General features: G+C 39.6%; 1 protein-coding gene and 1 long non-coding RNA gene across 4 annotated transcripts in view; one reads left to right on the top strand and one right to left on the bottom strand.

Annotated features, from left to right (window-relative positions):
* Window positions 1-16,120, top strand: part of iqsec3b (IQ motif and Sec7 domain ArfGEF 3b) — a 41,085-nt gene that overhangs the window by 4,176 nt on the left and 20,789 nt on the right. For 2 of the 3 annotated variants that reach the window (XM_028001582.1, XM_028001593.1), the window contains exons 2-5: window positions 5,163-5,237; window positions 12,643-12,760; window positions 13,612-14,013; window positions 14,916-15,637. In XM_028001582.1, coding sequence (XP_027857383.1) covers window positions 5,163-5,237; window positions 12,643-12,760; window positions 13,612-14,013; window positions 14,916-15,637 — 1,317 coding nt within the window. Of the gene's footprint in view, window positions 1-5,070; window positions 5,238-12,642; window positions 12,761-13,611; window positions 14,014-14,915; window positions 15,638-16,120 lie in introns of those variants that run through there. The other variant, XM_028001602.1, reaches the window with a different exon arrangement.
* LOC114134790 (uncharacterized) lies at window positions 2,517-9,124 on the bottom strand. The gene is made up of 2 exons (XR_003593462.1): window positions 8,999-9,124; window positions 2,517-2,996 (listed from the first exon to the last, which is right to left on the bottom strand). It is a non-coding gene; the product is annotated as an uncharacterized LOC114134790 (long non-coding RNA).

Raw genomic sequence — 16,120 nt, 5'->3', positions numbered from 1 at the left:
ATATCTATTTCATGTGTCTTGCAAAATCTTTCACACCCCTTATATAACAACCCAACCGCCAGCTTTAATTAATTAATTTAATTCTACAACCACAGTGCAGTCACTTTACTCTGATACTAATTAAAATCAAACAGAAATATTTACAATTAGTTCACTTGTGTGTAACTTCATTTAAGTATAAAAACCAGACTTGGCCGGGGTTAATTTATGGAGAGGTATAGAATAGAATTGGGTTACCAAACAATGCCCAAAGCTTTCAACATTTTAGTCCATTTCAATCAGTTATCTGAAAATGGAAAAGGTATGGCACAGCTACAAACCTACCAAGACATGGCCATCCACCTAAACTATAGAGCTGCAAAGATCCACAACTCAGATTGACAGGTCAGCTATAGTTGTGCGCTCCAAATGAGCTGGTCCCGATGGAATAAAGCCTTAAGACGATGGACACAATCAATGAAGGAGACACTGCAAACATGCAGGATAATGTGGTCTGGTCAGATAAAAAGAGCATGAAACCGTTTTGATTAAAAGTATAACTTTTGGCAGAAAACTGATATTATGCATTTTCCTGACCAAATCAGCCCCACTGTGAAACATGGGGGTGGCAATGTCATGTCCTTGGGATGTTGGGGATTTTCTTTAGAGAGATCAATGAACTTATCATTTTTGAGGGTAGAGGATCATCTGCCAATTGAAAAATGACTAACCATACAGCCAGAGCTACAATGAATGGCTTGGCTTAATCGGTCACATAAAAAATCCATTAGAATTCATATGGACATTTTTGCAAAGCGCTGTAGAACAAACCTGTAATAAATCTTAAACGGGACAAAGAAGCTAGATTGATTTCATGCTAAGGTAAGGAATGCTGCCCAGCAGCAGTTTTTAAAGCACATAAAAATTAGAATTATCTCTTAAATCTGTATAGATACGACAAAGCATAAAAAATAATATGAATAAATCTTTGCAGCATCTTTTTTTATTTGCTTAGCTCTAGGTGGTCATTAGTTTTTGCACATTAACAATACTTCAGTCATTTATATTTTTACACCAATTAGCATATTGGTGACAATCATATGGTATAGAGTGTTGTTTTAGGAAGCTATGTGGATTTCTTGGCTACATTGTGTTTTCATAGGAAGAATGTTCAAGGATTTAAATGAGCTTTTTGGTTTTTTTTGCTACCTGCAGCATTATTGCAGTATCTCTGGCATAAGTACCCTGTGTCTGCAGGGGTGGAGATAATAAGTAATCATGAGGTCTCTTGTGAGTTTCCACCTCATAGAGCAAAAGTGAGACTAGGTGCACAAATGAAGGAAAGAATAAAATATGCAAACCTCATTAACTTAATGTACCCTGTTTCTGCTGAAGAAGTAAGGGAAGAACAAAACCCAGAATACCTGTGGAAAAATAAAACTAGACATGCACAAGCTAAACTCTCATGAACTTTGACACATCTCTTTCCAAATGAGCTGAGCAAACTTGCACCTAGGATCAAATAGCTCTTTGCGACAAAGAAACATCCACAAGAAACAAAGCAAGTATGCAGTAGTTCAAGAAAATTCTTTGACTGTTTCTATGTGCAGCAACACGGAGCTCAGTCCTTTATTTAAATTTGAACTAACACACTGACATGTTGGCACCCCTTAAAAGGTTTAAAAATAAAACCCATATACCACAGGGGTGCAGAAGGTTTGGATCTTTTTAGATGAAAGTCTCGGCTTCAAAAGAACTTCCAAATATACAGTACAAGGCCTGTTCTTTTTTAAGTGTCTTTACACAAAAGCGTCACACTGCAACATGTGAAGACAGCTGTCAAAATTGCACTTTAAAGAGAAAGAATCTATTTTTCCCCACAATGTCAAACTGTGAGGAACATATTTCCACATCAGTCACTAATGTGACAGCTTCTTATAGGTTACATCATGCAACTTTACTATTAACACATCATCACCTCTCCAATTACTACCACATTTGCTGATTTGATTTGTTTGTGAGCAGTTAAAAAAAAGAGGAATTTGTTGTAAAATATTGCCCTGGGCAGGGATTGGCTGAGTATGGTGTTCATTAGCTTTCAGATCTGCAATGTGTAAAATGTTTCCAGAAAAAGTAAAAGTGTTCAGTCTTCGACTTGGTCTTGTTGTCTGGCTTGGCTACACAATTTTAATGCACTAAAAATGTTTTTGCACAATCTGGTCAATGGAAAATAGCAAACCTACAGTGCCTTGCAAAATTATTCATATCGCTTGACCCTTTCCCCAGTACAGCAATACAACCACAAACTTCACAGTGTTAATGTTTTATTTATGTGATAGACAAGCTGACGTAGTGGACAATGTGAAGAGGTACAAACATGAAACAGATTATAGATGTTCCTACAAATAAAAATTTAAAATCTGCACACATATTCAGACCCCTTCAGTAAATGATTTGTAAACATTTTTTCACTCCAGTTAAACTGGAAACCTTTAAGTTTGTCTCTCCCATTATTGCACATATAATAACTAGGCCCAGGAGTTTACTGCATTTATTTTAATTAATTAATTAATTAATTACATACTAGATATTAGCCCATTAAAAGTTTTACACAGTGAATCCCATTTTTATTACATATAAAAATGCTGGATGGAACCTTCAAAAAATAATCTGATGGGATGCTGGTAAAGAGTTTTCTGTTTACATCGGGCAAAAAGGAGTTGGTCTATCAGTGAAGCTATTAAAGCCTAAAATATCCTTTCAATTCAAAACATGTTGCAGCAAGCACAGATGCCCCCAACAATACTGTCAGTGTCCTCAGTTCACACTTCTTTTAAAATTTTTTTTTTTGGCTCAGGCAGCCTTTATTTGAGCATGGTTAGACAGGAAAGTAGATAGCGAAAGAGGCGGAAGACATTCAGCAAAGGTCTTCTAGCCAGGACTTGAACCTTTGACGTCCGAATCGAGGATCGAGACCGTCATGTGGGTTGTGCTTTACCCCTGCGCCACAGGAGTCGCTGTGGTTTAGTTCACATTTCTAAACCAGTATTTTTTCAAGAAAGTTACATGAAGGACGAGAGGTTGCTAAAACACTTGAAAGCTGAATGCGTCTGATAGCACTTTCCTCCAATTTGGTTGAGTAACCTGAAAAACAGATTAAAACAAATATCTTTGTTGTAGAGCTCATATGTCCATTCATCCAATAATTTAGCAGCAAAAATAGTTTTTGAATTGAATATGTTGCATCTCTTTGCCTCTTCCCCATTAAGGCCACATTTGTTACAAATAGTTGCAGATTTTCTCAACTGAATTGTGAATTTCTATATCTATGTCTATATCTACATCTCCTCCCTGAATAATCCTCTTGTCCAGTTTACTTGGGCGGTTTGCAGTGCCATTCTGTTTAAATTTTTTGTTTGAACAGTTCCTCCTGAGATTACTCCTAATTTGTGATATCGTTTTATAACTTAACGCTTTAAACGGTTTCACAACTTTATCCCAATCTGTCCATTGGTCTTCATGTTGCTGTTTGTTCTCTAACGTTCCCTATAAATTTCTGAGGCTTTCAGAGGACAACAGCATTTATGCAGATGTATTCTGTTATACAGGTGGTCTGACTTGGGTGACTTTTGAAGATGAACTGGTTTATATTTAGAGACATCAGGGAAAAGGTGACTGAATGCTAATATCAAACACCCTGTTCAGATCTAATTTGTCATAGAAAAACTGTCATTTTATTATCCACAATTGTTTAGGTAGAAAAAAAACTACATTGAAGTTCTTCATTGTAAAATAACAAAATGTAAAACATTTCTATTGCTACGACAATTTACAGATGGCACTGTGTTATTTAGCCTAACCTAGGAAATAATACCCAAAAGAGTAGCTGCATTGATTCTCCTTCCTTTGATTCCCCAATTTGACATAAAAAATATCATTGACAACACCTTTGTGTTCTGAATGTGTGAAATGAAGACTACTTAAGAAGCTTTTGTGTTGGATAGATCACAATTGAAAAACTGTTCCTCAGATTTAAAAACTAGCAGGTAGTAAGTTAGGTTCATGGATGTTTGCAACCAAGGCTCACTACGACATGTACAACCAACTGTGTGGAAACCAAACCTTAAGAGGCAGCATATGTGTTCTGAGGTTTTCTGTAAGCTCTCAGACAAGAAACTAATAACATAAGGGATATGATTAAAGAAAATTGCAAAATGAATTCAGAAATAATGTTTAAAGTTTATAAAAGCACATGTGTGTGTTCCATTGATCTTGCATCAGGTAGCTGATCACAGAATCAGAGTGTGAACAGAGTGTGAGATTTTTAGGGAAAAATCAGGGTCCCTTTAAGTCTGTAGAAGTTGCTGTGAAAAGGTGGCTTTTTATAGCCCAGACTGTCACTCCTGGTTTTGCGCCGACTCTGACTGCCTGTCACTGTGACTTTGTGTCATGAGCTTTAATCTGAACCTAGGTCATGAAATCAACTGTAGTATAACCAACAATGTCCCTTCACTGCATTTATTCAGCACAATGAAGAAGTTCCTCATGTTCTTGATGCCCAGATAATACTTATAAAAAAATTTGTAAATGCTGATCCTCGTTGTCATTTTTTATGACTGTAGAAATGGAAACTATAGGGCATCCTGAATTTAAAGGAAGGCAATCCATACAGCTGTTTAAGAATGCATTTTCTTTCTTGTTCCAGATGAGAGCTCCACCATAATGTCTAAAATATGAATGTGAATGTAAAATGTATGAGAGACAAATGAGAAAGGCCAGCTGAAGAGGAGGAAGTAGGAAGCAGAGCTGGAGCAAGCATCTTTCCAGATTGAGTTCAGGGATTTCTGCTAAATCTCAGCTGATCTGACACAAACACACAAACATATAAATACACCCTTACTAAGCTTTCTCAGCCTTGATTTGACCTACATAGAGTATTTGCCCTGGGATCAGTCACTGACTGTAAAATGTAATGATACAATAATCCATGGAGCAAGAAGGGAGACTCTCTAGGATCTTTTTTGTGTTTGTTAAAAGCGATCATCTTGGGTACTAAAGAGGAATGTTGAACATACATTATCGGCAGACAGAATGACAACTTGTCCTTTCAGCTCTGCATGCATGCCTTGCTCCTTTTCTTTCTCCTTTGCTGACCTCTGCTTTTTTCCTCCGTCCTTCTGCAGGAGTGAGACCGTGCTGCATCAGTTTTGCTGCCCCGCCCCTGAACATCCGGAGACCGATACCTCAGGATCATCAAGGTGAGATCAATTGCTAATTCTCTGATGTGCGTAGTTGGGTTGATGACATCACAAAAGGCACAAGATTGTAGATAATTACCTGACATTTTTAAGTATTGCAGCAAAGGTGCTGTTTTTAAAGTATTTCAACATTGATTTTGAAGCATTTAAGTTGCACGAGATGAAGGTTTTTTTAATTTTCATGTGCCGGAGCTAGAGTTTGACTTTTATGGATACGAAGCCATGATGATTACTGTCATGGGTGATGAAGCTGACTCTCTACAGAGCTTTAGTTTTTGATCATATTTCAAATTTTCCTTCATGTAGGTTTTTGTATGCATTCACCCCTTTAATGCTATATTCATATTGTATCACTTTAAGTTGTTACGTGATTTGCCAGTGCATTGGCACGTCGTGCTGTCTGAATTCAAATTGCTTTTGCTTATCTAAACAAACTTCTCTCTTTCTTACATTTTCTCTGTGATCTTAACTCAGTTCATAGTAATAGCATGGGCTGTACTGCAGGTTCATGCATGCTGGGGCTAACTGACAGGATTGTGCCCATACAAATCTGTTTTGGATCATTTTTGGTGGAAGTAGTGGCTTATGCAATGACTTCAGAAAACATTGTTAGGATTTGAAAATCATTTTAATGGAATATATTGACAAGACCATATGGTTTTAATAGCAACTTGATTTAAAATGATTGCTGAAGGTCTTTGAAAATAACAGCTGGGCATTCCAGTCAGGCTTTGTCCTTTTCACAAACCACATCAATGTGCATGCTGTCAATGTTTTTCTGAAATCCACGATGCATTCACACTTACAGACAAAAGTCTATTCAAAGTATGCAATGAAAAAGGGGAAAAAAGAAGTAAACAAAATAAGTCAGTTTCTCTTGCCTTATTGTCAACAAAATAGCATAAAAGTAGACACAAGATTTTTAAAATGTAGATCTACAGATGATAAACTATATCCGAAGTGAGTCTGAGTGACTCTGCAGAAAAGTCTGCCTAATACTTTCAATGAACCTTCTTCACAACATCCAGCTCTGTACATTCAATTTACACATCTGAATAATCGAGTCACATCAACACCTAAAACTTTTAATCATGCCTGATGGGAAGTGTGTAGTGCTGAACTGGTCTGTATGTCAGTGCAAAGTGGTGTAATTTTGAGGTTGAGGTATAGCTACATGGCTAAATGTGTAGCAAACTTATAACTCCACCATCTGCAACTTACAAAAAGACAACAGAAGAGGAGGTGGTATGATGTATGTAATGATATCCCCGCTATCAAAGCGACCATGGCAACCCTGAAGTGATGCAACAGTTATCTCTAGCACAGTAACTAGAGAATCTACAGTAGCCATTTTAACAGCATATTTCTGAGTGGGCTATGCCTGGAGAATGTGTGAATGTGTAAACTTTCATTTAAAGCCTTTCTTCTTTAAACCCCTTTGCTTTGCTTCATCTTCATATGTAGAGGAATCTACAGTTGTTTATTCTCTCTTGCTTGTTTTTATTTTTTGCCTGCTATTTGGAAGACCATGTCTTGTGCAATCATTGCATCGCAATTATTTCCACCTCATCCCACCCCATTAAATTTATTTCTTTTCTCAATATCACCATCTGTCTGTCTGTCTGGAATCCCTCTATTTTCTGTGAAGATCTAACGACTTAACTCCTACACTCACATGGTCCTGATTGGATGGGCAAATGACAGAGAGGCAGCGGGCCCAGCTGAGATGAGACTGGTGTGGATCTCTAAAGCCAATGCAGCTCTTTATTATCACCACTCTCATCATCATCACATGAACGCTGTGTGTTGGTTGCAATCCTTCACCGCCTCTACAATTGCTACACACTCTAAATCCATCAGTGCACACTCACCTCCCAAGAGATGCCATGAGATCTGCCTCTAGCCTAACCTGCCATACCCTTCGCTCTTCCAACCTTTAAGTGTGTGGGTGTGCATCCCCCCCGGGGTGTGGAGGGCTTTAAACGATATGATTTGACAAAGGTTTTTCTATCTCGCCCCCTGATGACGCCTGTGCTGGCATGTGTACTCTCTGTGTTTGATGCTGCATATGCTTTGCAGGAGAAAGTGCGCACAGTGCCCCTATCATCACCGAGACTCTTGCTTGGCCAGATGCATTAATAGCTCAGGTCTTGCTTTAAAACCCTCTAATGTATTCTAATGTACTCTAATGTATTCTGATGCAGCGCTGGGGCATGGCAGTGTTTTAATAGACTTTTTGATAGAGACAGCCTCCAGCGTGCACACACCAACAGCCAGCCTGTAACTATCTTACTGTTTCCGACTTCGTAGTTATCTCACTTTCTGCTCTCCTCTTTCTGGCTCTTTTCGCCTACTCTATCTCAGAGGATACAGCCAACCTAGCCTCTCTGGTCCTGTCTCCAACTTTTAGTGAGAGACGCTGCAGTATACTTCATTTCACAGCAATCAGAGGAAACAAAGAGGGACTTAAGTGATGGACTCATTATTTAAGCATGAGCTGGCTTTTAATTCTCCCCTGTTGTTTTTAGCTCTTGTTCCGTTCGTGTAAAAATGATCGGAGTAAGCAGTATCCGGCCAGCACGGAGATTCCACAAGCATCACACTCACTCTTGTGAGTGCATACAATCCTAAAGCCTTCAGGGTATGATCATAAATCTGTCCATTCCAGAGCTGTTTTGTGCTGAAAGTTCGTTTTTCATCCCATTCCTATGTGGAAAAAAGTTTGTAAAGATGAAGGGAATCCTTATGTGTGAGAACATCTGGATTACTGGAAGGCCTAAGAGAAAAAGGGTGTTTGCTGTGTTATGCTGGCAAATTACTTAAGCCCGACATGACTTTTCGCAGAATTTCGATAATGCTACCATGTAAAAGAATGTTGTACCATCTGTGTCTGGGATTAAAAATGGCTGACCTCAGGGAGCAGCCTACTCCACCCTTGACACTGCTGGGTTCTGAAGCTAAATTTAAACTCTGGTGTGATTTTTGTGATGGGGTTCAGCTTATCAGCTTATTCTTTTCACTATTGAGTAGTCATACTGTACAAACCATTTCAGATTTTGTCAAGTCACAAGCAACAACCTCGATGTATTTTCAGGGTATTTTCAGTGACGGAAAAAGATACATGTTTTTTTTGTTAATTTTATAAATATAAATCTGAAAAGTTTGGTGTGCCTCGTTGAGCTCATACTTTGTGAAATGACCTTCTGCTTAAACTACAACTGCAAATCTTTTAGTGCTTCTTTCTGCTTTGCAAAATAACTAAAGTTCAGTCAGATTGGATTGAGCGTGTTTATTAGCATCTATTTTATTGTCTTGTCACAAGTTTTCAAGTGGGTTTTTGTTTGCACTTTGACTGGATAATATATAGTTGAGTCCAAAATTATCTATCCAGCAAATTTTGAGTGTAACCTTCTAATTGTGTCAACATGTCTCTTCTCATTCAAAGTAATAGTAACATTTTAGAATGGCTCACACAGGGTCCTGATGTAATTGTGAGAAAGACTGTAAGATTAAAGTGGTGGTGCAACAGATGTGGAAAGGATCACACAGAAATAGTACTCTGCGTTGGTTTTTTATTCCTATAAAACAGGGGGACACACTCAGCACCAGGTATGATACACGCATCACCGTCACAGTCCAGCAGCTCAGTTAGGCAGCTTCTCCCTTCTTTTTTTAATATATTAACAACAAATGGACTAAAGAAAAGTAAAATCTTGTACAAATCAACATCAAACCACAAAATAAATCTGTGTATCCATTACATACCTATAAAACAGTGGAACACACTCAGCACCAGGTATGATGCACACGATCACCGTCACAGTCCTGCGGCCCAACAAACACATTTTGGAGGGAAACTTTATACAAACTTAATAACGTAACAAATTAACTTTAACCAACACCAAAGTCTTTTTTAAAAAAAACACGTGCACAGTTAACATTATATTTTTGCAGAACAAAAGCTGTGAAAACTATTTTTAGCAATATAAACATTATTAAAAGTGAGAGGTAGCTTTAGCATCTTACCAGCAGCTCAGTTAGGCAGTCACTGAACATTGCTTTGTGCAACACTAATAACGTCCCCCCGAAAACAATATTTACATTAGGAACCAAAAATAAAAGCAGTTAAAACAGAAATAGCCATGTAAGCAGACATGTTAATTCGACAAAATAGAAATCAAAATGTTTTGAGAAGGTTCATAAAATAATAAATAAATAAAATTAACTCAGCTACAGTGGCATAGAGGCATTCCAGCCTTAAAGACTTGGAGCTCATCATCAAAGATAACTTGTAAGACACCAGTGGAAAATGCTAAAAAATAAGAATGATTTGATGGTTGTAATGCCAGTGAAGATTTTTCCATTGACTGACTAGAAAAGTATAATTTTTGACATGTCATGTATTTTTCAAATAATAACTTAAATAAAATGTAAATTTAATTTTTTATTAGCTGATTGTATTTTTAGAAGATGCTTGTTACATTTCCTTTTGAAAATAAACTTCTTAGTTAAATGAAAATACCTCTTAACCCATATCTGACAGTGATCATATCCCTTAAATTAAAATTTTTCTTTGTAGATCTCATTGTATGTTTAGAGTTGCTGTCATGGAAGGTAAGTTTCCGGCTCAAAAGTTTTTTAAATTGGTTTCTAATTGGTTTTCTTCTAGAATTGTACTGGTTTCAGCTCATTCATCTTCCCATCAATTTTGTTCTGCTTTTGTCTCATTGCTTAAGACAAGCATAATCAGACAGCATCATGCTGCCACCTCCATGTCTAACTATCATAAAACCTATGTAATATACAATATGACAAATATTGAGCAAATTTAAATGTTATAAGTACCTCACAAAACCAGTTGGGTCTCTGTAGGTGTGTGTGTTTTCGACTTTATGTAGCTCAGTTTAGCAGATGTGGAAATCTTGGCACGAGCAAACGTTCAATTTGTAAGGTCGCTACTGGTATATTCTTGTAATATTCTTAGTATATATGAATGTTCTCTACTCTGGATCACTCTGGGTTGCTGAATTCAAAGTGTCATGAATATGAAGTCCTCGTATCGGTGGAGTCAGATTAGGGTTTCCCCTAACTTGTTCTCTGAGTCACGCCTGACTGTATTGGCATGGCATTCCCGTTTGCAGTATTTTTGAAAGCTTAATCCCAACACGGGAAAAAGCCTCCCCAGTAATCTTTTTATTTCCACGCAGCACACAGAGAACGAAATGCTCATCCAAATGATGTCATTGCCATGGAAACACATTAGCTTTCAGAGGGTCATACATGAATTCAGCCTTGATCTTAATAGTAAAAACTGAGAGTGGAGCAAGGCTGGTGTGGAAACATTGCAAAAGAAAAGAAATGCAAATGTGAGTGGCAAGTCTTAGCTAGGAGTTATTTGTTTGAATTTCTCATATAAGTTAGTGTAACACTTTCTATTTGATTCAGTAGTGGTGCAGACACTTTCTGGATTCTTCTGGCATAATATCGGTACTAAATAAAAGAGATCAATCCTTTGGCATAAGAATATTGTGGGAAAAACACAAGTTACAACTTACAGGTTTTTATTGCAGCAATACACTGCATATGGCTTTTCTTTTTGAAAACTCTCTTGAGCCACACCGTCTAAGCTTATAAATCACCTTGGCCCTAGCCAAAAATATACACAGAAACATAAAAAGAAACACTGAAGGTTTTCACTGCTAAATATGAGATTTTTATTTGTGCATGACAGTCTCGCTGGATAAAGATTGGAACCTTTGTTCAACTGTTGAAGGAGCGTATTAGGCAAGCCCATGAAAATTTGATAAGAGCTCTGCAAGCTAATGTTTACATAATACACCCCTGATCCAAAAACAAAAATAAATAAACACAACATAGTTATGATTCATGAGTGTGTGAATCTGTGAGTTTTACTGATATGAACAATAGTACCATAATACATTAATGTTCTGCTTTAAAGTATTGGGGTGCTGTATTTCAAGACCACTTGAAAGTATGTAGTTGGTTCTGGTTCTGGTTCTGCTCATCATCCCCAAAACCAGAATCAAATATAGAGAAGCAGCATTTAGCTTCTATGCACCACAAATCTGTAGCAAACTTACAGAAAACTGCAAAACACCAAATACACTAAGTTACTTTAAATCTAGACTAAAAACCCACTTGTTTAGAGCTGCGTTGGACCGTAATAAATGAAACACTAACCAATATTTTGATGTGTAATGATGGCACTTGGCAAAATATAATGTTTACTGGTTTTCTCAATTCGTCACTGTGTGTTATGGTGTCTTCTATGACTTTTTTGTGTTTTCATGATGTAAAGCATCTTGAACTGCTTTGATGCTGAAATGTGCTATACAAATAAATGTAATTGATCAATTGATTAATAAAAGCTGAATTTTATCATTTCCCTTTTGAGCAAAATCTTTGCAGAATTTTTGTTTTTTCGCCTTTTCTATTTTGAAAAATGATGAGTGTGGAGGGCAGTTCCTGCCAAAATTGGCAAAAAAATTTATAGGCATAAATAAATGGTTTAATTAATGGGACAAACTTTGCATCCTGGGTAATTGGTAGGACTGTTGCCTCGCAGCAAGAAGGTCCTGTGTTCGATTCCCGGCCCAGGATCTTTCTGCTTGGATTTTGCATGTTCTTCCTGTGCATGTGTGGGTTCTCTCCGGGTACTCCGGATTTCTCCCACAGTCCAAAAACATGACTGTCAGGCAAATTGGTCTCCCTAAATTCTCCCTTGGTGTGGGTGTGTGTGTGTGCATGGTTGTGTGTCCTGTCTGTCTCTGTGTTGCCCTGCGACAGACTGGCGACCTGTCCAGGGTGACCTCGCCTCTTGCCCGAAACATTCGCTGGAGATAGGCACCAGCAATTCTCCCGACCCCACTAGGGACAAGAGTGTACAGAAAATGGATGGATGGACGGAAATATTGCATCCTCCCTTCCTCCCCCACCACCACACACTCAAAATTTTAATATACGACTGCATCCGAAAATGAATTTATTCCATTAGATTTAAAGCATTTACACGTTCTTATGCAAAAGGACTGGGTAGTTAATCTAGTTTATCAATTAACATCTCTTAGACATAATTTAAAAAATTTAAACCTGTGTGTAAGATATGTTATGTAAGGGTATTGCCTCTGAATCTGGACTCTATATGCTGTCAGCTTTTTCGTATTCAGCCGTTGTCTGCAACTTGCAGTGGAGCCACAAGTCTGACCAAATAAGAGTGGACACGGAAAGTCAGTCATCTGCCCCTCAGGCAATCACAGTCCACGTTCTGCCTAATTTATGAATCTCTTCCCACTCCACAGAGCTGAAGGCCAGGCCCCTGTAAAGAGTGAAGATATTTGGTCGTAGGGGAGGAACTGAAATCTCTCTGCTCTTATTTCCCTTGCAGCGGACAGATCCTGAGCCTGGAGGATGGGATGTCCTCTGGTGGAGGACAGGAAGTGAAGGGGCTGAAGAGGGAGGGACCCAGTGAGTACGAGATCAATTTGGAGAACAAAAACAAACAGGTATGCCTTTTCCCTAGTGGATCAATATGCTCAATCACAGGGTTTGGAGTAAAAACTGCTGGCAGCTCTACCTTGTTTAACATGAGCAGGGGTGTGTGTGAGAGAGAAGATTTCTTGACAAAAAAGATTCCCATTTAGATCTATTTCCGTCTCTGTTGACATGAAAAAGAACACCCAGGATACTGAGTGCCACAGCGACAGGAACAGAGGAAAGGGAGATGCTAGGTTGTCATGGTAACAACTAATAACTGCTCGTGGTGGCTGAAGATGTCTTTATTCCTCATAGCAAGCAACTGAAGGGTCTGCTGTTGTATCTTGCTGTACTGCTGCGGTGCTTGAGTGCATGTATCCACTCTTGGTGTGACCAGACACACAGCAGACATATTGTGAGGTTTCCCCCTTTTTGTCCTGCCTCAACTGCCTCTCTCTGCTCTGGAAATACTAGAGGTGAAGTTCTAAGAACTTGTAAGATTTTTGGGTGGAGCTGCAAGCAAATAGGCTTACTTTTGTCCCCCACTCATTCAACTCAATGTATCACGGTCCATCTCTATATCCTTACTATGAAGTATTAGCAGTAGGATGATGATTCCATAAGCCCTACACCACTTCAGCTAGAGCCAACATATAATTAAGATGGAAACCTCTGTGAACAGTGTGAGTGTGTATTTCAGGACTCCTCTTGGCTCTTTTGATCTTATTGCTCAAAAATGGCAGCGTGTTTGATTGCTGAAGAATGATTAAAACATGTTTCAGTGGGTTTATCACTCTTGCAGTGTTTTTCAATGACTCTCTAAGCAATTTAAAGGTGTTTGATGTGTTCACTCCCACTCACCGCCTTCCTGTGCCTTTAGATAGAGGAGCTAGAGCAGAAGTATGGAGGCCATCTGATCGCAAGACGGGCAGCGCGCCGCATCCAGACGGCCTTCCGCCAGTACCAGCTCAGCAAGAACTTCCAGAAGATCCGTAATTCTCTGTCAGAGAGCAAGCTGCCTCGCCGCATCTCCCTGCGCCATCCCAGCCCTTCGTCCCGGAGCAGGAATGCGGCCCAGAGACACAGTTACACTCTGCATCCGGGAGGTGGACAGATTCCCTTACGCTCAAAAACTCCTCCTCCACCTCCATGCCGCTCCACATCTCTTCCCCCGTCACCAGCGTCAGCCCCAGCAAATGTCCCGTCATCAGCTCCAAGTCAGGCTCCATCTCAGACATCTGGACCTACACTCACACAGTTAGAAGATTGCTTCTCTGAACAGGTCAGTGTACTTTGAGGAGATATAAACAAGATCTGATGCAATAAACTTGTGGAAATGACCAAATGCCAGAGGCATTTGTGGTTCACTAAGAAAGAATCTCAGAAACTTGACAATATTTCAACAGGAATGTAATGGAGGAAAATGAAAGAATGAAACATACCTCTGACTCTCTGAAGTCAGACCCTCTGAAAAAACTATTAAAATAAGCAACTCCGTTTTGTTAAAATTTGTAATGTGTTGAAATGTATCTAGTTAATTAATATATTTGAATGCATAGAATCTTATTCTTCCTCTGGGTGTGAGTCCTTCTGCTAATCTGCTGTTTCATCATCCTTGCTTGGTTTTAAAAGTTTCAGGAGCACATTAGGATCTGTTCTTTGGAATTCATACAGTGTTTTTCACACTCAAAAGCTGAACTGTAGGTGGTTCACTGAATCACCTGGAGTCTTTAATTCAAATCGAACCTGTTTGAACATGCGCAGACAGTTTGTGGTAAATGTTTACCTTTTGCTCCAAAGCTTGAATGTCATGATCCGCTATAATAATGACTTTACGTTGCATCTTATGTGCAGCAATTCACCCTGAGCTAAGAGAGTGGATCTTGTTTTTACGTATTTTAAACATTTATTGTATTTTGTACAAGAGAGTTCCAGTGTGCTTAAAGATGGATTAAAAGCTGAAAACGTAAAGTAATGTCAAGTCTATCAAGCCACAAATTACCCTTGAGTAAACCGGGAGTCTTGCTGATGTAATAGCATGTTCATCACTGGGTATGTAGCCTGACATGTCTTACAGTAGTCATTAATTATCAGCCTGAACTTATGAACTTTTCTGCAGTTCAACACAGACAACCTCACACAGTTGCTGATTTAATCTGCATTTTCTTATTACTGCCCTTGCAGCTTCACTCCTTGGCTCAGTCCATCGATGATGCTCTTCGTGGTTGGAGCCTGTCAGAGGGAGGAGAGGGGAAGGGACTTTTGATGGACCCCGGGGCCCTTCGTGCAGCTGCAGAAAGTGCCGGCCTGCCCCGCAGCGCCAGCTCCCTGCTTATGGCTTTCAGGGATGTAACTGTTCACATAGACAGCAATAGCTCCTACACCATCTCATCTGCGACCACCACAACCACCACCTCTCTGGGAAATGCAAGTGGAGGAGAACCAGGCAGCAGGAAGCCCTCTGTTAGTGGGACAGGTGGAGGAGGGGATGGGCAGTCGATGGAGGAACCCGAGTTTCCTGCCCCTCCGCCCAGCGAGGAGCTGGAAATGGTCGATCCGGGATCTAGGAGGGGGTCTGTGGCACCAGCTGCAGCAGGGGTTGGGATGGAGAGGGAAAACAGCTCAGACAGACTGGAATCCTCCACTTCCACCTCTACCTCCACGTCAATCTCCACCTCAGTGCAGTCTAATCAGCAACCTGCTCAAATTTACACACAGTACCAGCAGTATCACTACACTCATCCCCAGCAGGTCCCCGAGGGCCCGAGTCCAGATTCCCTGCAGGCCCTTGTCGTCTCTCTGCCAAGGGACCGCTGCCAGGATCCAGCCTCCTGTCGCTCCCCAACCCTGTCCACCGACACACATCGCAAACGCCTCTACAGGATCGGACTCAACCTGTTCAACGTGTGAGTGGGCTGGCAGTTCATATAAAGCTCTGTGACAAAATAAAAACATGTTAAATATTTCCCCATCCTCTGGCTTTGACTTCAAAGCCCTGATGTTTGTTTTGAACAAACTCCCAACAACCCTTTAAAATACTTATGAACAGCAGCTTATTATTGCTTGTAATTGCTGGGGGGAAGCATCTGTTTGGTACCATCTTCTGATTGTGTGATGTCCATGAAAGAAATAAAAAACATCCAGGAGGAGTATGGGGATGAAAAGTGGAGTGCAAAATGCAGCAGAATACTAGAGGCAGTGGAGGAGGCCATGAACAATGCTAGAGCTGCTCAGGTTCTAAAAATAGATTCTACGGTGGGCCTTCATTTAATATTAGTTAATACAAATTAAAGTAAATGAACTCAGTGACAGGCGAGCTGATCTCAAAGTCGTGAGCTAACAGCTTTTCTGCATGAGTGCATGCTTTTTTTCCCCAGTTTGTACTCCCT

Source organism: Xiphophorus couchianus, chromosome 2 (genome assembly GCF_001444195.1).
Source record: "Xiphophorus couchianus chromosome 2, X_couchianus-1.0, whole genome shotgun sequence".
NCBI lineage: Eukaryota > Metazoa > Chordata > Actinopteri > Cyprinodontiformes > Poeciliidae > Xiphophorus > Xiphophorus couchianus.
The sequence above is the reverse complement of the archived record's forward strand: the minus strand, read 5'-3'. Positions and strand labels throughout refer to the sequence as shown.